This window comes from Ruditapes philippinarum, unplaced genomic scaffold (assembly GCF_026571515.1).
Source record: "Ruditapes philippinarum isolate M1 unplaced genomic scaffold, ASM2657151v2 ctg11836_1_1_1_1, whole genome shotgun sequence".
NCBI classification, from domain to species: Eukaryota; Metazoa; Mollusca; class Bivalvia; order Venerida; family Veneridae; genus Ruditapes; species Ruditapes philippinarum.
In genome coordinates this window covers 1-22,739 of record NW_026865917.1, presented here as the reverse complement: position 1 = coordinate 22,739, position 22,739 = coordinate 1, and the positions used below count along the sequence as shown (strand labels likewise).

Below are 22,739 nucleotides of genomic sequence, written 5' to 3'. Positions count from 1 at the left end.
AGCTCTTCTAAAGTATCAATCGAACAGGCTATTAGAAATGAAATTTTTTCTTTACTGTTATTTTTAGCGGAAGTCATGGTGAAACGGCCGAAAAAAACCACACGCACAACAAAACAAAACAAAAACAATTTGCGGGAAAGAAAAGAATCTTTAATTCAAAATCTGAAAAAAAAAGTTTTTAGACAAATAGGATATGAAAGATCAAAAAGTAAATATATTCTAACATAGATATCTTACATGATAATAGATAAAAATATAGATATAGAAAATATCCTTTTTACAGCAGTTTATTATACAAATTGGACGGAATTTACTGAGGACGGAAGAGTGTTTAAGTCTTCACCACATCTATAAATGTTGATATAATAACTGTCTCTTTAAATAACACTGAGCTTATGTCCTATTAATTATTGGTATACTGTCAAAGTCGATTTCGTATCCTCCTTTTAAGAATAATCGATTCTGGTTTGCCAACTTGAGCGATAATCTTTCGATTGCTAATTGAATATGCACTTTCTTAGATGTTGTAAGAATGTCTGTTGTCTCTTGTTTTAGGAGCGATGTGTTAATTTCATGTATAGATCTTATGTGTAAAAAGTTTAAAAATTACATATATATTCATGAAATGTTTGTATATATATATTGTTTATATGTATTTATCAGTCTAGTAACCTAACAGAAAAATACCAATATTTAGCAAAGCAATCATTGATCTTTGACTTGTTAAATTGTTTATAATGATTTATATTGAATTTCTATTCCAGATCAAGTTAAACATTTAATCAAAAGGTTTTAGAAAGTAAAAAAAGAAGAAATTTAAGATTATTGAAATTCATTGCATAAATTTTAATATTCTTCAATTTTAGATCATATCACTCTCAAACATGATTTTTAATTTCTGTTAAATGCTTTTTAAAAATTCTAAACTTCTTTAGAAACACTGTAATATATGTAAAGATGGCACTTGTCAACTATAACATGTATAAAGATTCAATAGTAATGTCAGAAAGGGACGCTAAGGAAAAAGAGAAACAATAATACAAAGGGTCAAATATCGGAATCAAAGTTGCTTATTATTAATCAGTCTGCACGTCGGTCATCCCACGGGCCCCATTACTGATGCGTTGGGCACCAGGAACACGCGGAGGAGGATGTGACATCTCGTCTTGTTGGGCCTGTGCTTTCATAGCCATCTTCTTTGCCATTCCTTTCTGTAGAAAGGCTTCAAACCTTTCATCACCCATATACATGTTTGAAACGGATGCCAAGAACCTTTGAAATAAATTACAATTAACATTTATTACTTATCGAGATATACACGAGCTCGTATTTGTACCAAATGAAAAATATCGTGCCAAGAGGATAATGACAACAGCAGCGGCAGCAGCAGCAGCAGCAGCAAAATACCGTATATAAACGAGTATCTTGATAACTTACTGTCGTGTCTAAGTATTTTAAGTTTATCATTAGTTAGATCTTTTTACATAACAAATACATTGTACTTTTCACTTGTAAAATGACTGGTAAAAATCCGTAAACATATATCTTTTTGTTATAGTACTACCTGACAGTCAACACAAGATATACATCAGAGCAAGTGTTTCGCTTATTATATTAAATCTGTACTAAAACAATTACTTATTTACTTATTTCTGTTCATTATATAAGATAACATTTACACAAAAGCATACAGTCTCTTGCAAATAGATATATGTGCATTTTAAAAAAGCTTAACCAGCCAATATGTAATACATTTTTTTACGCCTGTATCTTACAATAACTTACCTGTCAATTTGATCTGGGAAGTAATCAATCTGTCCTTCGAGGGTTCTGTAATTCTTGTTCCTGTCTTCCATCTCAGCTGGTGATATTGTTGTATTATCACGACCAATTCCAGTCCAGGCTTTAAACCTATGGTAAAGCATATACAGTATTATAAATCAACGAATACTGTCTTTCCCATTACTAGATTTATTAGTAAAAATGTCCAAAAAAGAATAAATCAATGTTAATACTGGGACCACAAATATACCATTTATTTTTATTTTTGGTCCCAGGTTAATACAATGATCTGTGAACGCTAATTATTCACCTATACAGAATTACGCTTGTGTTAGATATATTGATTTAAGTTGACTTTTTAAAAACAAATGAGCCATATAACTTGTTTTATTACAACTTGTTAAATATACAAAACGATTGATCGCATTTTCTTTGCCTTTGCAATTTTGTTAAATTAAACAATAAATAAACTATACTCTTTCAAATTCAATTTAGCAACACAAGTACCAGTTTTACCTATTAAAGTTGCTATGTAAACATTGAATAAGTCTAACACCAATCGTTTGCTTACCTGCCCAACATGAACTCAACAATTTCGTAGTCATTTTCTTGTTTGGCTTTGTCGTTCCTGACGGCTGAAAACGTGTCATTGAGGATGGACAGTAGCATATTGACCACAATAAATGTTACCGTTACAACGAACAGGAATATGAAAATCTGAGTCAGCCATTGGTTAACGCCAAGCATGTTGTAAATGTCAAACTTACCCATCATCATAACTATACCTAGAAGATAAAAAGAGAAAAAATACCTTGAAAATACAGATCGATATACATGATTAATGTTAAAATAATGTTATTATCAAATAAACAGTTATCAAGTATTTCCAACAATTTACCAATAATTTAATATACGTTTAACCATTCAAACTATTTTTCAATTTATCTTTCCTTTCAAATTGGTAAATTCATGCAATGGATAATTAAGCGTTATTTGAAATGCTGATAATATTAGCACTTTAGATCTACAGAGCCGCAACTATGGCCTAATAAATAATTACCAGCTTCCATCGACCTGTGGAACGTTTTGAAGGTGTCTAGATGTGCCATGAAAACCAGATAAAAGACCTGGATAAAAGCAAGGAAAACCACATTGAAGATGATGCTGAAGTGAATAAGATCTTTGCTAGAGTTTCGAAGGGTGTCTGACAACATGGAGATTTTCTTATTGAACCGAAGAAGTTTCAGGAATTTAAGTGTGGCACAGAACACTAGGAATCCAATAATGTAGTTGAAGATTTCGCTCCAATATCCAACATACTGGAATTTCATATACTCGTTTCCATGCGTTTCATTGAAATATTCGGTGAGTCTGTTGATGCAGAAGAGGCGGTAGAAGTAGATAACGATCGCTGTAACAGACATAGCGCAAATGCCAAGGTCGACAAGATTCCAAAATTGGAAGAAATATTCTTTCTTTTGTTTGATGATGTACTTGATCTCCTTACAAACGAAGAATACAGTGAATAAAAAGTAGACTATTTCACAGATGATCTGGAAAAGTAATGCAGAATTCATGTAGGGTAACAAGTTGCAGGGCTCGAATCTGAATGACGTAAACACTCCACCGTTTGGTAAAAACTCTGCTAAAAGTGTCGATACGGAGAAAAGATTAATCGATGGATTGTAGACCGTGAACTCCAGGAAAACCGCCCTTGTGTATTTATCTATCCATCTTTCATTCTGAAGCTGATCAAAATGGGCGATCATATCCTCGTATGCCTGATTAAGCTTAACAACATATCCTCCACCACCGTACAATGACATTTCACCCCAGTATGGATAGCTGTCTAACGAAGACCCAGTGTTATATTTATACTCGTATCTGAAATTGACACAACTAACAAATCTTTATTTCGTGCGAACTTCTGTTTTTGACTGATATTTAGAATGATTAACACTAATCTTGTTCACTGAATGAACAATTCAGGTAAATAATTTATGGATTGTAGTTATTACGCATGGATTATAATTATTCTTTTGTAAAGAGTACGAAATCACTCGTAAAATAGAATATCAAGTACAAAACAACTACAGATCCATAAACCGTAATACCTTGTGCTATTGACAGGTATAGACGAATTCCAGCCGACGCCAAAATCTCTGTCCTCCTCGTCAGCCATATCGTATGCACCATTACATTCGTCAACTATATTTTCAACATACTTTGGGAGTTTGCATGATCCTACAAATAATTATACAACTTTAAATTGGGGCATTTTTATATGACACCGAACGTCATTAAGAAAAAAGTAATGTCTGTTATCACAATCACAATGCAATGAAGGAACAGACACATTTCAAATTTTTATCTAATACAAACAGTTAACGTAAAAGTGAAAGTAGGTTTGTCAGCACGAATCGATTTTTTTTTATTATGAGAGCTTAAGCCGTATTTTAGTACAAACACATTTTTGAAAATTTGAAAATTCTTTTCCGAAACTTGCTTCTTGTATTCTACTTTTGAAAAACAAAAGAAACATTCAAATAGAAGAGTTTTTTTCAAAGTTATTAAATTTTTTTTTGATTTTTTAATGCTACTATTAGATCAAATGTAAGCGTGGGGCCGGATGGTGATAATCGGCCCTGAATGATACGGGCTAAAGAACTTGGTCATTAGTTCAGCTTTGTGAATATAATAAACCAAGACCATAATCGATTGGGTAAATTTCATCATTGATTCTTTGCGATTCATATTAATACTAAATATGTTATATCTAGTTCATCATTGAACTATGTGGCATGGATTTATATATAATATGATTTACGATTGAAACATATATCTTCGCCACACACTAGATATTTTAGCCTTATTCTATAATTTGTTATATCCTACATTTATTATTATTCAGGACATGTGCCATAATAAATATTCAATGAAGAAGTTTGAACATATCGTCAACACAAACTATTATTTTAAAACAACATAACCCGTGTATATCAAAAAGTATGAATATTTCTAGGATATTTACATTTATACTTTAACACAAATTGTTATTAACAAAAAGGACATATACTGTAACATATTTCATTCAAAACTACTATACAGCGCACCTGGAGTTATTCTTGACTGTCTTAGTATAGCATAACCCATTAGACGAGACTGCTTGTCGTTTATATATCCTCGCATGTAAAAAGGCGGAAAGTCGTTATAGTATGGTCCTGCCCTTAGACCCCGAAGCATTCCGCTCTTTGCCCATGTCCAGAAATCATCCGTGTTTCTCACCTGTTAAAATAAATAATGTAAAAACACAACAAAAATAAACGTATCATTAATTTAACTAAATGAAATATTGCCATTTTGTCTTAGATCATTGATAGTATCATTTACAAGGGCAACACTTTTATCATCGATTATCATCTGTGCTGTGATGATAGAATACTCGTATTATAACAAATGCACCTGTGAGTCTCTTATAACATTTTGATGTGAAAATAAGTAAAAAAAAATGTGTATATATATAAATAGCACGAAGATACATTTACGAGGAAGAACAAATTGTTATTTCTGGAAGGGAACCCTTTTCTGCACCTTCCTGAAAAACGTATAACCGACAGTGTTCTGCATGTGCCCCCTACACAGGTTTGCGATGGCAAATATATAGGATAGTATGACAGAAAGAAAATATGAAATGAATATGAAATAATGATAATTATAATAATATGAAGTGTCCAAACAACGCAGCCCAGATAATGTCAAGAGCGTCCGAACTACATACAATAAGACTTTTGCAGTTCATAAAGATTTGGAGTTTATTTTCTATTCTATCTGATCGTCAGCGATTACTGACATTCAAAAATATATGCATCAATCTCTTAGTGCTTTATTCACTGGGTAAATTGGTATGAGATGAAAACATTGACAAGAGCATTCATTACGGTCTAGTTCATAATTTATTTAGCTGAAAGCGCTATTTGAAAATAAAAGAAACGATTAGTACATACATAATAATACATACTGTTCGTGAATTGAAATAAAAAGAAGTTTAACATTTACCTTAGAGAAAGCTTTGTTGGTATCATTTGTGAGAATGAAAACTTTCTGCATGTTGTGTTTGTAATTGTAAGAGTTTGTGCTAACATTTCTATAGCTTATTACGAGTAATATCCACAAGAAGAAGGCATAGAATAAGATCTCTCTGATAACCGACCACATCTGAATTTCCTTCAATCTCTGTTTTCTTGCTGCTTCTAATGCTTTTGTATCTGGTGGTTTCGGTTTATGCATCGGTTTACGGGGCGATACGAATCCAAACTCTATAACAGATTGTTTATTATTATCAGACATAAATAATTTTGGAAATCCCATATGTTACAAGGACAATTAGGAAATATGAAAAGCAATAAATTTGAAATACATGTAGAACTGTTTGCCTGTTTGGAACATGACAATTGTAAAACCATTTTCTCCACAAAATATTGCATAAATACAAATGCATATTTAAAGTTTCACTGTTGCAAAAGTAGCGTATAGGCATCATTGCAAGTGGACGACAGCTTGCGTTTACCACTGCCGTACAAGAAAAAAAATCCATCAAACCGAGTCTTCAATAATTTCGATTTTGCTGTACCGGACAACCACTAAGATTTCTATTTTTAATTTGTTTATATTTCATTTAAAATTCATATGCATCAACGCAAGTTTTAAACCATTCATGTGTATGACCAGTAAACAAAGTTACGCTCTGAGATACAAACCGTCTTCTTCCTCATGCAAGAACTCTTCGTCTGTGTCGAGCTTTTTAGGAGCCTCCTCGTCATCATCTTCCTCTTCGTCACCACCTGGATTCTTTATTATCAATGAGAATATGATGGCAAAAAGGAACACCTGAAAATAAAGCATCCATATCCATAACAAAATGTCATTGTTGATAATTATGTAAATCCCAATACATGTTATATATAAATATCTCTTTGAGCACTGTATTGTTTATGAAAACAAAAATGATAGCGGTTTGGAAATTTTAGAATCAAATTGACTATTGACTATTGTTCTTACTTTGCACTGATTTTAAATTTCTCTTTATTTTCAGTATTGTATAAGCAATGTAATGTTTATGTGTTGTTCATAGTGTTGTTATTTCTCAAATGAACACTAACATAAATTGACAAAGTGTATTGGTTTATGAATCGTTTCATCATATGCATACTCATAATCTAAGCAATCTAAACAATCAATATTGTCTTATAAATTAGTACATAAAGCACACAATAATAACTTTACCTTGATTGGTTGTGTGAAGAAAACCGAGGTAAAGAAAGATATCAGCATGGAAGTTATCCACTTTTTGCATTTGATGTCCTGAAACATGATTCCGTAGAATGTAACAAAAGCGGCAGATACGAGGACGGCAATCCACAATAGAACCCAAGACACTATTACAAACCACCACGGTAGCTCACACTTCTTCTTCTTCTTATTCTTTACGTTTTGAGTGTTAGGTGCGGACATTGAAGACTCTGGACGGGACATTGACGATTGTGAGCGCTTTGTATCCATAAGGAAGGAAGAGCCTGGTCTTTCATAATCCAGAGAGCTTTTAACACGAGGATTTACATCAGCCATAGATGTTGAACGTTCTGGTTTCGACCTAATCGCTTCTTCTACACGTGATGGTCGAAGCTTGCGAGGCCGCGATTTACGGAACAGAGTAATGAGTAGAAAATTAACAGGGAATATGATTATATTGCACACAACTCCAATAAAGATCTGAAATCAAAAGAAATGGTATGAATAAAAGCAAGACTGGTGTTATTTCAGTTTTAAATGTACATATTTCCAACATGAAAATTACTAATAAAACAAATATCAAAATTTACGTAACATCTAATATAGCTTCAAAGATTCAAGTAACAAATATTAAACAAACATTCTAACCTGTTCTGATGTAAGAGCAAACGGTCCAAATTGGAATGCATTTGAATCGGATGTTTCTGTGCCGTAGAACATAGCATTAGCCAGCATAGATGTATACAGGAGACAGAGGCAGCACGACACACGCTGGCAGCGGGTAAATCGGCTTTGTGGTGGTCGTGCAACTACTGAGAACCACAGATGGCCATCACTTAGATTCTTTGTGGCTCGCTCAGCAAACAAATGAGAAAATTCAGTCATTTGTTCTTTTCCGGCAACAGGGATTACACGATCAACCTTAAAAGAAAAAAAGTAATGTGACCATTTTAAAAATGTTTGTATGTTATGTTCGAGTTTGTCTAAATGTATTTGAGATGATTTTACAATAGACTGTACTTTTTAATGTTCATTGGCTGTCTTGCTTTCTTATTTTACGTCTCCTATGTATTATCATTATTAACTTTAAAAGTCATTATTTTAAATAACATGTTTAGATATATTACTTGATGGTTTTGACACGTGTCAAAGAGCTGAGACCAAACATCTTAACGCATACAAGAAAGACAAACTGTATAATTCTATACTCCAATATTGAAAAGGGTACAAATGATAACTTAAAATATAGGAAAATGATTACTAGACTACTTTATACCTGACCATCATCTTCTTCAACTGCAAACCATCTATTGGCTATGAAATAGTACTTCTTATCTGTCTGTACGTCACGTACAACCACGTGGTTTAGGTACCAAGATGCCATGCGTCCTTTGCCTGAGTTGTCATGCCAGATTCGAAGATAGTTTAATGCGCCTATTGACCTTTGATTTAAATAAGCATTGACATGATAAAAAAACATTTACGCTCGTATACATCTTTACTTAATTAGAATAAAACATATATCAGTATGGTTTTCATTTTTATCAGCATTGGAAGCACAACCCATTCTTAAATGAAAGTACTTAGTAATCGTCATAGACATATGCTTTTGATGTTACTAAGCTTATGAAAAATTGTATAATTTTGCAATAATCTTAAACTGGATTATCTAATACAAAAGAATCTCTGCAGAGTAATATAACTTTGAAGACCAACAATTCATTGCTTCTGAGGTGTGTTACTTTTGAAAGGTTGTAAGCAAATACACAATACGATAAAGGATCTTATAAAAATGTAAACCTATTGAGCTTCTATAAAACAGTTAACTGTCTTGACAAAAAGTATTACAAATACAATAAATAAAAAATAAGACATTGTAAAATTATCTTACTCCGGAACAGACATAAGGAATCCATCAGTGCTTCCTCGTGTAAATATTTTTCGTTTCTTATCTTCAAATGTTCTTACATCTGTTTCTTCTTCTTCTCCAGAGAGGATAAAGTGGACCTATAAATATCAAATAAACGATATTGATAAATATTTTCTTAATTTCCATGATTTATACAAAAAAGAGTAAATATGTATAGAACATAATTGATTCCATTTATGCTTTGGCTGAATGAAAGACACAATGTATATAAAGGAGCCAGTATCTAATCTTATGTTAAATAACAATTCAAACGTAAAATTTCCCTAGATTCGTAAGTACATTTACCTTATATTCGCACTTACATTAACCTTAGATTCGTACGTCATTTTACCTTTGATTCGTAAGTATATTATTGACCTTAGATTCTAACGTCAATTTACCTTAGATTCAGTTCCAGCTCCTCGTCTCATACCAGTTGATACCATGATTTCATAGTAGTATTTATCTCTTGGATCGTTATCAAGTAATGGCGCCAAACCGAGCTAAAATACAAACAAGATGAGCAAATTATAGGTAGGGAAGCTGTAAAAGGTTACAAGAGTAACTGCGTCGTCTTAAGGAACAAGAAAACTGCATGCGTCAGAATGACGTCTAAAAAATAAATAAAATAAAGTGTTATGGCTGTTAAAATGCATTTCACTTTTCAATATATGTTTTTTTTTAACTTCATGATCGTGAATGGTTGATTTAGTTTTTATGTGAAAAAAGTGGCATAACTCTAGAATTACTGATAACGTAGTGTGTCCATTGTCTTACATATACTGCAAAGTTTTCAATATTTAAAATTTAATCCAAAATATAGTTTTCAGAGTGATTCCACATATTTAAAAAAAAACTGTGTTCCGTCATCTTAAACAAGTATTCGAAATTTTATGCTGACACCTTTGATAGTTTTGAAATCATTTTACCTAAAAGTATAAGCATAGAAAAAGCATAATTCGAAAAATTAAGCATCCAGAATAATGATCTTTGACTTATTGTCATTATTATAAGTAACGCAAGATTTCTTTAGGTATCTTTAAAGTGAGCAATATGATATACAAAACAATGCACGATAACAATGACCACAACACCGCGACGATAATAGCTCGACCTTTTCTTAGAAAAAGACGAGTTAAAAAGAACAAACGTAAAGCGCTAAATTTTACTGGATAAAAGTTATCTTATACTTTTATTAAGTTAGGTTTAATGCTTATAAAATTTTATTCATTAAAAAAAACAACATATTTTTATTTACCTTTTCCAAATCTTGTCTATCTTTCCTCCTTGCCCAAATCATGGCGACGATATAAGCTAGAGCAATGACAATTTCCGTAATGTACAGAGTTGGATTCTTGAAAAAATCGGCATTTGAGAAGATGAAATTCCAGTCTATTGTATTAGGCGCCACAGCCCAGCCTCCGGCAAATGTCGTGAGATGTTTAGTTAAACATATAATTTTATCCGGAGTTGATAACTCACTAGGCTGTAAATAGCGAAACTAATGTTATATACGATACCAAACACACACAAAAAAAACAGGTTATCATAATCAAATTTTGTGTACCACTTTTAAAAAGATGATTTACGTACTGGTATTTGTACTGGAAGTCTCTTAAAATAATATAGTGATTAAACTGACAAAACATGTTAAAATTTTAATTTGATGAAATCAACATGTAATATCACCTAAGATGAAACAAAGTGCAAGATCGTGTCTAACGAACAAATGGTTTAATGGTGCAATGTGCCTGCTAAGTAAAAAGCAATCTAGGATAAAAAATATTAAAAATGATAATTTTTTTATTAGTTTAAAGGTCAAGGTTTTACGTGAAAAAGGTGAGGAGAAATACAAACATATCGTAGATTTCAATGCCAACATTCAAAAATAGTAAGATCAATAGTTAGAATAGTCAAAATGAAATGCTGCAAGATCGGCAAACACAGCAGCAATAGAAATGCTACAAGTTCTGTTTGATAAATTAAGAGTTTGGTAACATTTTTGTGATTTAACAACAATTTCTAACCTCAACACCGTCATTTTTGAGTTGTGCTTCTCCGTCCTCATTGTAGACACAAGTCAATTCAGAAGGATGAAATCTATAATCAGTAGTGAATGCTTTGTCCGTCTTCCATGTATCTGGTGTGTTCTTGGGAAGGTCATATATACTTTTAATCGTATTTAGTTCGCCGACGGCTAATTGACGAACCCCGATATAATACCAGCCAATGTTATCAGATATTACACTTGAAGGTATGAAGCACGAATACGGATCGGGTTCACTATCACTTCCGTACTGACCTGTCAGAAAGAAGGACATAAAAAACGAATTATATTTCTATTGAGTTGTACTTAGACGTAGTCAAAGTTTATCTGTTTATCTTTAATTTAAAAACTTATCATTTAGCATATTATCAAAAGATAACGACGAACTAAAAGTGAACAACTGTGGACAGTCGACTTTCCTTTCCACTCCTCTTACATCTTACTAGCCAAGTATTGAAAATTGATGAGTGGGCATAATTCTATCGAAATTATTATTGTTTATCGAAATACTTGCCCGTTGTAGACGTCACATTAAAGAAGTAGCACAGTACTTACAAGATAAACAAGAGCTGTCGGTAGGACAGCAACGCTCGAATATTCATAGTGCTTGATGGTAAAAGAGCCTTGATAATGTAAAATTTTCTGAGTTAATAACAAAATGACATTTTTTTTTAAATTCGTGTTACAGTTATAGGCCTTGCAGAGAGTCCTATCATGCTCTCAAAGAAGAGTATAAAATTTCAGATTGTTTCAATAGAATATGAAAATATATGAGGTGGTATGCAAACCTAAATGTAAATTCAAAATTGAAAAAGGGGCATTATTCTGTCAAAAATGCTTGATACAGTTACCTCCTCCTGTCTACAGATTGGGGTTATTATGGTGAACAAGTGTGCAAAGTTTCAAAGCCATATGTCAACAGACTTTAAAAATATTTGAGGTATAACAAAAACTTTAACGTAAATTCAAAGTCGAAAAAGGGGCATAATTCTGCCAAAGTGCTTGATACAGTTACCTTCTCCTGTCTACAGGTTGGGGTCATGATGGTGAACAAGTGTGCAAAGTTTCAAAGCCATATATCAATGGACTTTGAAAAATATTTGAGGTATTACAAAAACTTTAATGTAAATTCTAAGTCGAAAAAGGGTTACAATTCTGTCAAAATGCTTGATACAGTTACCTTTTCCAGTTTACAGGTTGGGTCATGATGGTGAACAAGTGTGCAAAGTTTCAAAGCCATATGTCAATGGACTTGGAAAATATTTGAGGTATTACAAAAACTTTAACATAAGTGGTTACGCCGACACCGATGCTCGGGTGACTACAATAGCTCTACTTATTCTTATCGAATAGTCGAGCTAAAAAGTATCGGGTAAGTTATGCGTTAAAGAAGGATCAGATTACTTACACGTATGGGATCACTTAAATGTAGATACTAACCCAGTTAAGAAATATCGAGTAACTTTTACGTTGAAAGGGTATGTGATCATTTAGCCCTTAAAGAAAGTAAGGATTACTCACCTGTTATTGAAGTTACAGACTACTTAACCGTTAAAAAATAACTGATCATCTTGCCGCATAAGAAGTAACGGATCATTTACTCATTAAAAAGTTAGTTATAGGTTGGTTACTAACCGGTTAAAGAAGTAACGGATCACTTAAATTTTAAAGAAGTTACAGATAACTAACCAGTTAAAGAAGTAACGGATCATTTTGCCACTTATGAAGTTAAGGATCAATTATCGCTAAGGAAGTATCGGATTACTTACCCATTAAAGATGTATCGGATGGTATTGTACAGACATGTTTTACTTTCGAACGTTTTGGGTTTAATTCCGGCTTCTCATCAAAGTTCGTAACGACCAATAATTGCACAAATTCTGAGATGTTAGTTGGTCTATGAAATAATAGATGTAAACGATAAAATGATAGATTTAAGTACTATAAATAAGCTAATCATAATAAATATAACATGCAGCAAACACTGAAGCAGAAAATTATTGAAAAGTCTGATGTTTCAATCTTCTTTTACGTATGGATTGAACAAATAATAATACTAAGCACTATTTATATAAATACCTAAATGTCAGTTTCAGTGCAGCCCTTGCATTGACGACGCTTGTTCGGTGATAGAAAAAGATTTCGTCGTGTCGTGTAGGAACAATTTCCGGATTCTCCAGTCTAAGTTCAGACAGGTTTGTTTTTGGGGCATTTGGATCTTGAGGAATTTTCAAAACCAAGGGTGGATTCAAGTTTTTTATTTTGATTGGATTGCCATCAGAATCTTTATAACCCATTTTAACCGTTCGTGATGTTTTCTTGGCAGGAGAACTTTCCTCGCGTACAACAGACGGGGCCGCATTGACTACTAACTGAAATCATAACGATGCTATTTAAAACAAGCAAACGCAAGATAATTATCTAAAAGGAGTGAACAACATCATAATATTACATTTGTATCATTGTAACATTTAAAACATTTAGCTCATGGTAACAATTTGGATACAAATACCTTGACAAGAATTTTATGCAGACATATAGCAAAAAAAAGAAAAAGATTTTTCCTCTAAACTTAAAACAACTTTGATGGACAATAAATATTTTCTAAACCATGGTGAAACACTTTATAAAGCATATGCCTATGTAAAAATATATGAGCAGAATGCTTAATATCATAAAATATACGAGAGAAATATAATACAATTTTTAACTATTCTTATTTTTTTATGTTAATTAATTAATTATTGTGTAAACCATACCGAAAAAGTGAAAGTCTTGTCTAATTCTGTGGCTGGCATTATGCCTGGTGGAATTATAACACTGCATCCTGCCATGTCTACTGTTTTGTTCATCAAGGACTTGCCATCATTCTTATAGAGAGCAGTTGCCGAGCTAGATGTTTCCATAACCATCGGTTCTGGAGAATTGGGCAGCTTCGCGCTCAGTCTTTCAAGTAATGTTTCCTGAATATGTGTGCACTTTTGGAAGTTTCCCTCCGACTGAATTAAATAAAATGAAAGTGATAGTAAGATTTATAGTATTGGAAAGAAATGCAATCTAGTACCGGATAACTACACCACTGCAGTTGATAATAAAATGTACAACATATTGAACTAACTCTTGTCATGTTTACTGATAGTAGTCAATTAAACATCCTTAATTTAATCAATCAAGCCCGTAGAAATTATGTGAAATAATTCGTGTTGATTTTCTTATTGATTCTAGTCTTAAATAATGGCCCGTTTTTTTTATTCTATTGATATGATAATGGAAAATGAATTTGCATTTCATAGAAACTTGGCCTGATTAATTCTAGTAGCGGAAAAATATAAAACGTTTATTGTAAAGAAAATATATATGAATTGAATTGTTAAATATTACCTATGATTCGAGAGCAATACTATATAAAGAGAGAATAAGACAACTTTAGCTTACGAATTTAGTCTGGACTTCTTTATTTAGTATCCTTTTTCCATCTTTTAGAGCCGCAGCATCACTTGTATGCGCCTGAACATCTAAAAATCCAGAACATATATAGATGACATTGATTAAGTGTAGATTTACTAACTTTTTTTTTGAAAGAGCTGGATAAAATCATATTATGGGTGTCTCGGGCGACTCTAACGGCATTGTTATTACTCCAGCTGCAGCAGCAGCAACAGCAACTATATACCAAGTTACCAACAAATACCAATACCAATGCGTGTACAATAAATTATCAGATTTGACGCACTCTGTAACATGTGTTTACACTCCCGTAATGACGACACCATTGATTACAACGGTGGCATGGTCATCAGATATTAGCTACTATGCTTGACATTATTTAATATTTTAACCTAAAATAATGTTTCAAGTGTGCTGTTCTTAGCCTAACTCCTTAAACATTAGTAATTAACGGTATTTCACAGTATGTTTACATATATAGCGTTCATAACTAACACAAATGCTTGACTTTAAGTTAGTTATTGTAACACTTTACCTGGAAGTGAGGAGTCCATACTAGTGTCAAATGTTTTCACGGTTTCTTCTTGGGTGTCTTCATCAGTAATAGTTGGATGATCAGCTGTAAGAGCTGCGCTCTAAAAAAAACAACAGTATGATTAAATATTTTAACAGATATTGTGTCTGTATAACATTTGCATTAAGTATAAACATAAACGAGAACAAGGGATGAACATATCGGGTCATGTAGAACATTTAATTTTCATAGGAAGAAGTTATTTCGAAACAAGGTCAAATGCTCATGTTGAGATAATAAACTCATAAAATAGTTCTTAAAACAAGTTATGATAAAAAAAACGACTGCCAATAGTATTATGTTAGACACGTTTTTTTAGTTTACATGCCGATAGTATTATGTTTTTTAAGTTTACATTAAATGTAAAAGTATTAAGCCTAACAAAAGATATAAATTGAATTGCTTATTTATTTCTAAACATGAATCGTGCTCGTCATTTTCTATCCATTATAAATTTGTGAGTAAAGGACGACTTGCTTTTTATGATACGAAGCTCTGGAGAATGTTATTAAGGTATGTTATAAATTGTTGAATATAATTCATTTTTATCTAAGTAAAGGTGATGCAGATGGTTTGCATATTACCTCTCCAATATTTGCGCACGAGTCCATTGTATTCTGAGTGATAGATTTCATCTCTTCAATTGACATAGATGCTTCGTGTTTTAATACATTAGTCAAACTTTTATCAAGGAGATCTGTCAAAACGGCCTGAAAACATATTTTCATATTTGGTTATTTTAGCTGTAAGTCACAGGTCATATGTGCCGCGTCACGACAAAACCAACATAGTGTGTTTGCGACCAGCATGGATCCGCGCAGTCTGATCAGGATCCATGCTGTTAGCTTACAAACCCTATTACAAGTAGAGAAACTGATAGCGAACAGCATGGATCAATTGACCAATGGAAATGATTTTCAGATTTCATAATTGATCATCATGATGGCTTTACCAAACCTGGCATTAAACATTCATTTCTTTACGGCGTACATATAAATCTAATTAAATACAAGTAGATCTAGATAAAAATTTAGTTGTTAGGTTTAAGTTTTAAGATTTAATGCTATATATACCTGTGAATTACGTGTCATTGAGCTAATCGATTTACTCATGGTAGAGATGGTGCTGGTTAGCTGGTTTGTCTCAGCTGGTGACTCGGCAGTTGAAGTGCTTAGCGCTTCCGTCATTTTCTCGATTAGATTAGCTGCCGCATTTCGTGTATTTTCATACTCCGCCATTACTGTTTCGTTGAACACAGTCTGTTAAAATACATGTAATCATTAAAACATTATTTTCACTGTTAAATTATCAAGACATAATACTTAATCATATTCCAACAATGTACGGAAATCATGAATGCTAATACTTTTGAACAAATTATATTTACTAACTGTAGATCTAGTGTTGTGATTATTATTATGATCACTAGCATTATTTTGTAGCTGAAAAAGACCAATACCGGAGCGGACGACAAGACTCTGGAACTCGAGGGGAAGGAAAGTCCGTTAGAGACTTAAAGGTTTGTCAAGATCAAAATGTATTTTAACGTGTTTTAGTGTTATTGTAATAATACATGCGTTGCTTAACTCGTGAAAATAATTTAGTATGGCACTGCACTCAAAGTTTATTTTTATTTCCTAAAGAACGAACAGTTAACACACGTTTTTAAGTCTTAAAATATTGAATATAAACATTCAATATAACCTGTAAAATAAATAAAAAATGAAATTCATTTCAATGTAAATAATGTAAAACGAATTCTTGAAAAAGGTCTTCTTTTAGTCATAAATTTATAAAAGGGTTTGGTTTCATGCATTTATTTAATACATTCTGTCCAGACAATTTATTTAGTAACATAAATTTTTTATCTCCGAAGTTTTTTTTTTGTTACATAAGCTGTGAATGTTCGATCTTACCTGAGCAAAGGCGCTGGGCCGAGGTGTGTTACTAAACAGTCCGGAACTTGTATACGACAAAATGCTTCCACAGCCATTAACGTCTAAAAATCATAATACTTCGTTAACATTTTTAACTTTATAAAATCATTCAATCTTATAAAAGCCAAATTTCATTGAAAAAGTAATGATTTTAAGAAAATTCATTTGTAGATGACAATTTAAATATTGATTGAATGTAAAACGAAGTATGAATAAAATGGTGAAATGTGAATTATTTTGACACAATTTTGAAATATCACATTCAACTTCATATACATACATCCCGAACTCATGTTATCTTTATAAAACTGTCATATTTTTGAAATGTATAGTTTATATTTGTACGATTGTTTATATAAAATATACAAAACAAAACATAATAGTTGATATGTTAATCTTGCATACTCTCTGTCTATAAAGTGAAGACCTGTAAAATGTCGTCTTTACAAACAATACACCTCCCCCAGTTTGAAACAGTATTTAAAAAATAAAAAAGTATTATCATGTTATTATTGAAAATCAACAAATCCTTCAAGAACACTGAAACAACAAAATAAAATCTTAACATGCTAGTGGATTGTGTCCATTCGTCAGATACATGCTATGAAAGATAAAGCTCGCATTTAAATTATAGAATTTCCTCTCTGAATTAACAAATAATCTCAATTTCTGTCACCTAAGTCGCCAAACCCTAACGCCAAGAAGTAAAAAGTGATACAAACAAAGATATACGATTATATGGATAAGTTAGTAACACTTGTTAGTAAACAGCTCATAGTAAGAAAAACTGTGCATTCCACAACGGATAATAAAACACTTCAGTTTAGTGCAGACAAATATCGGTGAAATACTGAAAATAAAACTTTCAAAAAGAAAACTTATTTCGCTCATTCTGTAAGATATACATGCCTATAGCTTTAATACAGCGCAGATATCAGACTACTCGATTTGCTTCATTTGGTACAGAAAAACCTGTATAAAGATGTTGATCCTTCAACTTACTGTTGCCATATTTCGTTTTTTAAATCAGAAATATTTCACTTCACTACTTCCATAAGAAACTGAAAGCCGCTTATATAAACTAATAACATATTACAGAGTAATCCGAATTATGTTTCCTTTTTGAATAATTGTATTTCTTCAATTGATTTCAAAGTAATTTTAAAGGTGCATAATGTAATTTTAAAGGTGTAAAAAGTTCTGAATGTCAAAATAACATAGTTACAAATTTACCTGTCAAGAAAGTCTATTGTAATAACACTTATATACATCTAAATACAAATAACGAAATAAATGAAATATTTAGTGCCAAGTCTACTCTGAAATAAATCATTAATTGTATTAACATATTAATATTGCAGTCATAACGGTTTATCTGTAATTTTTGTGAATGTTTCGAACCTGTAACACAGATAAACCGGCGGACATAGCTCTGTTATTTCTTCCTTTTCGCCAACAGCACATAAAGATATAAACATTTATACACAAAAAGGTGCAGAAATAGTCCATTGATAATGCAATGTAACAACTTTTCTTTGAAGTGAATGCTACATCAAGACCAAAGACATTGCATCGCTCATTTCGAAACACTTCAGTCATTTTTTTAAATAATAACTCGTCTTTTACGGTACAAACGAACAAAGAAATGCACCATACATGATTACACAGTGCATACAATCCAACAATACGTTTTTCCAACATTATTGTTTAAAAATATATAGGTAAGTTTTTTTACAGACTGACTTATCGTATCAAGATAAAGCGAGTCAGTTATTAACTAAGCATAGTCTATTGCTATAAATCTGACATTTATATAAAACGATTATTTTCTCAAAGAATATAACACAAAAGTAAAACAGTAAGGCAATTCGTTCTTACTTATAAGAACTAAATGCTGCAGTATTTTAAAATGAGGCAGCAACTATTAGGTTTCACTAGAGATCTATGAATGCTTTGTGAATTTAATAAATTTATATATTAACAATGTTATGTAGATATTACATGAAATTTGTTATTTCATAAATATCACGTGACATATCTATTTTAAAGGCGAATCAATATCATACTAATTTTTGTCTCATATCTTACGGTCAGATTCAGAGCAATAGAGGAGATAGTCAAATGATTTTAACTGTTTTGGAGACCTGTTAGTGAAATAAAATTAAATGACGTATTAAAACACTTATTTAAGATCTCGATGTAAAAACAGATAAAAATGAAGTTAATCAATTTTATTTGAACCATCTATAAATATAGATATGATAATATCTGAAAATATATTCGTGTGAATTTGCAATTTCACCTAGCGAAATGAAGTGTTGCGTCAGTTAGGACATGACTAATAAGATAGGTGAATTTAGTTGCATACTTCATTAGATTAACACTATGGTCTTCAAAACAAAGATTTAAAATCATTGACTATAAAAGCAGACGAAGGCAAAAGGAGCATGCACCTCCATTCTCATCATCCTCACTCGTTTCTTGCAGCATTGATACGAGAGCAGACACAAACGCTGTAGTCTGGTCAAGATTACCGACAGCAGCAATCACCTCTCCTATATCATTTTCAGCGTTCTGTAGGTCTTTTATCATATTTTTAAATTCCACAAACGACATGCGTTCAACCTGGAAGATACGGTTACGATATAAGCTGATAAAGTTTTTAAATATAAAAAATCAATTAAATACATGTAGCTATTTTTTTGTTAATTAAAATGATTTTCTATAGTGACTTTTTATTTTTGTATGTAACACGAGTCATGTCACGAAACCATTTATTTACATTAAAATCTTAAGACCTTCTAACAATATATCTATATCTACAAATTCTGATATGAGCACTTAATTTTTCTATCCAAAAATATATTTAGGATTGAAATGCGCTTAAAAAATCACCATACCGTTACTTCCGGTAACATGTATGTTCCAGACGACCCTAAATCATCTGTGACCGTGACGTTACATCGTAGCACGCTACCATCGTCAACATCTCCTACGGGAAGATACCGATCCACCCAGTGTGGATACGAGTCCTCTAATACGATTCTTTCCCCATCAGAGGTTTTACCTTTGCGATAATAATAGATTATATAAGTGGATATCTTGGATTTAAAAGCAACAAAAGAATGAAATGTTATAAAACTCTTAAAATGTTGTGATGACTTTGAAATAAACATTAAAGAGCAACATCTGCAGTTCGTTCTTATGTGACTTTGGTCATGATATGACTAAATAATTTGTTTTGAAAGGACACAGTGTCTATATACTTCATATCTAGTATAATTACTACATTTATACATTTTTAAACTTTTCCTTTTGTGGTTCAAAAACCTAATTATTTTTTAGATGTTGGTGTATTCATTCCACAAATTAATTACATTTGAAACAAGGCTTACTCTGTGTAAACCAACAGTAACAAAACTTCAAATATTCAAACATTATATCCTCATTTTATACTCTAGACATTTTGAATCAATCGGACCCACGAATGAGGAAGAATAAACAAAAAAACTGACACTTATTTTGATAAAAATGTCCTATCATTTTTCATGCAAAACATTTGTTTGTGATGAATGTTATGATGCACTTGTAATAGAACGGACAGTAAGTGTTAAATTACAATGATATATTATATCATTGGTACTGGTTTCGTATTCCACGACAAAGCAAATACTGTTAATTTGTAAAATACAAAATATCAAGTAAACACAATGGTTTATCATGTTAAAACTTTAAAGAGAAAACAAAATCTACTCACATCTAACTACGTAAGATTTAATTTCGTCATCGTCTTCGTCAATGAAATCCGTGCAATCGATTGTGAAATTGGTGTACATAGCCGTTCCAGTAGTTGGTGAAAATGTGCAGTTGCCGCCTGAAGGTGGGTGGTTGCGAGTTAAATTCATAACCTGAAGTCCAGTTACACCCGTATCTGTGTTGTTTACCTCAAGCCGAAGTTGAAAGAGGCTTACTTTATCGTAATGGGAAAACACCTCCGTACGCACTGTGAGCTGGTCCGATTTGTCTCCTGTAATATCAAGTCATTACTTTAAAAGTAATACAATTGTGAACAGAACATGATTAATAACATTATATTTCAATTTTCCCTACTAAACTAATAAATTATTGGTGCTTTTGTTGTCAAATGACTTGAATGTTCTAGCGTACAATTCAAATGTAACACAAACCGACACAAATAACTAATTTAAAATTCATCAAATGATACAATTGACAATAATTCTTCAAATATTTAAACTTAAGAATGAATGTTTTTCTTCTAGTGCAATATAGTGTGTTACACTGTCTTGTTTAAATGCATTAACTTCACGAAGCATAGTATTTTCAAATTCAGAATAACAAGACATGTCCACGGGCGGAATGTCGAGCCCGATCATCTTAATTCAAACCTGAACCTATAAGCTTAAGATCAAGGAGAAAAAGGTATACATAGATGACATCCTCTTATCTTGCATCATCTTAGGTGACCTTGAACTCTGACCCGAAGACCTGGTTCATGTGCATGGCAGGATGTATCATGATGAACATTTTTGCCTAAAAACTCAATTCATGTTATTTGAAAATTCCTCCATGCACAAAGAAGTTATGGCATGGAAAAGGTTGGATGCACATACATGCAATGAACAGCCATTTTGACAACTATATCGAGCTCTGTTATTTAAAAAACAGGTAAAAAAGCCAAATTAGAACACGTGTTTTAACTGAAGGTGGGTGGTTGCGATTATTATATCATTTTCGTATTCTTAACAATTTTATACCTGTAAGAAAATTGTTAACAAAATACTTTAGGACTATATTTCGGGCGGGTTAACCTTGTGGTAAACGGCGTATCGCGATATCCAAAAATTAACACAAGGAAACGTTTCACTTTCTGTCACTAAAAAAGGTACAAATCTAGAAACTCATCAATTGATGTTAATACGGAACTGATACATATCTTTCTTCATTCAATGTGCTAGACTGGCTAGGCCATTCGGCTTGAGATCCACAATAGGCGGATGACAGATGGCATTGACACAAGTCGAGCAATTACAGATTAATATACCAATATAACTGAATACCTTGCTACATGTACCACAAATACCAAAACTCTGATCATCATTATCTCTGTTAGTAATAGTGGTAAATTATTTTCAAGTATTATAACAAAGTGTATGACATTTACAAATCGACAGGGAAATAAAAAGCGTACACGAAACAACATTTACTATTTCTTTACCATTTATAACTAACACATATACGATTTCTACATACAATTCAATAGCAACAAGTAACTACTAAATGTACAATACATCAAAATACGTAACATTTATGGTAAATCAAAAACATTGTTGTTAGTATTACTATTAATTTACTTGTAAATATGTATTAACACAATTATTTTTTTATTCTCTATCAGAACCAACTCTATTTTGTTTTGTTATTTAAAAAGTCATTAAAAGTTCTTCATAACACTCGTTTGAATTGCTGTTTAAGATACTTGCGTTTAATGAGAAAAAAATGTGGGCGTCTACCGAGTTCTGTACATGTTACGTTTTCCTCACATCACTAGATGGTCTATGCTGGTATGATTTTCTCGATTAAAGAAACAGAAACGTAACTTGATTTAAATTACAAAAACATTTACATAACTGATGAATATTCTCCTACTGATAACACTCTGTGTTGGAAGGATTAAATCCTCGGACACAAGAGTTACTAATTATAGATTGATTCAAAGATAGTAATTTTCTTATC

General features: G+C 32.0%; 1 protein-coding gene across 1 annotated transcript; it reads right to left on the bottom strand.

The window, feature by feature from the left end:
* Positions 1-21,012, bottom strand: LOC132730726 (uncharacterized; the record flags this gene model as incomplete). Its single annotated transcript, XM_060716704.1, is given in 26 exon segments — positions 1-1,272; positions 1,786-1,911; positions 2,354-2,567; positions 2,843-3,666; positions 3,897-4,026; positions 4,896-5,067; positions 5,839-6,098; positions 6,540-6,669; positions 7,066-7,551; positions 7,720-7,992; positions 8,348-8,513; positions 8,963-9,078; positions 9,382-9,483; positions 10,239-10,466; positions 11,008-11,282; positions 12,797-12,924; positions 13,107-13,399; positions 13,787-14,026; positions 14,463-14,542; positions 15,010-15,109; positions 15,633-15,758; positions 16,122-16,307; positions 16,965-17,047; positions 19,439-19,610; positions 19,886-20,052; positions 20,743-21,012. Coding segments are annotated over 26 exon segments (5,543 nt in total), but the record flags the coding sequence as incomplete, so codon positions are not given.
* Positions 21,013-22,739: the final 1,727 nt, after the last annotated feature.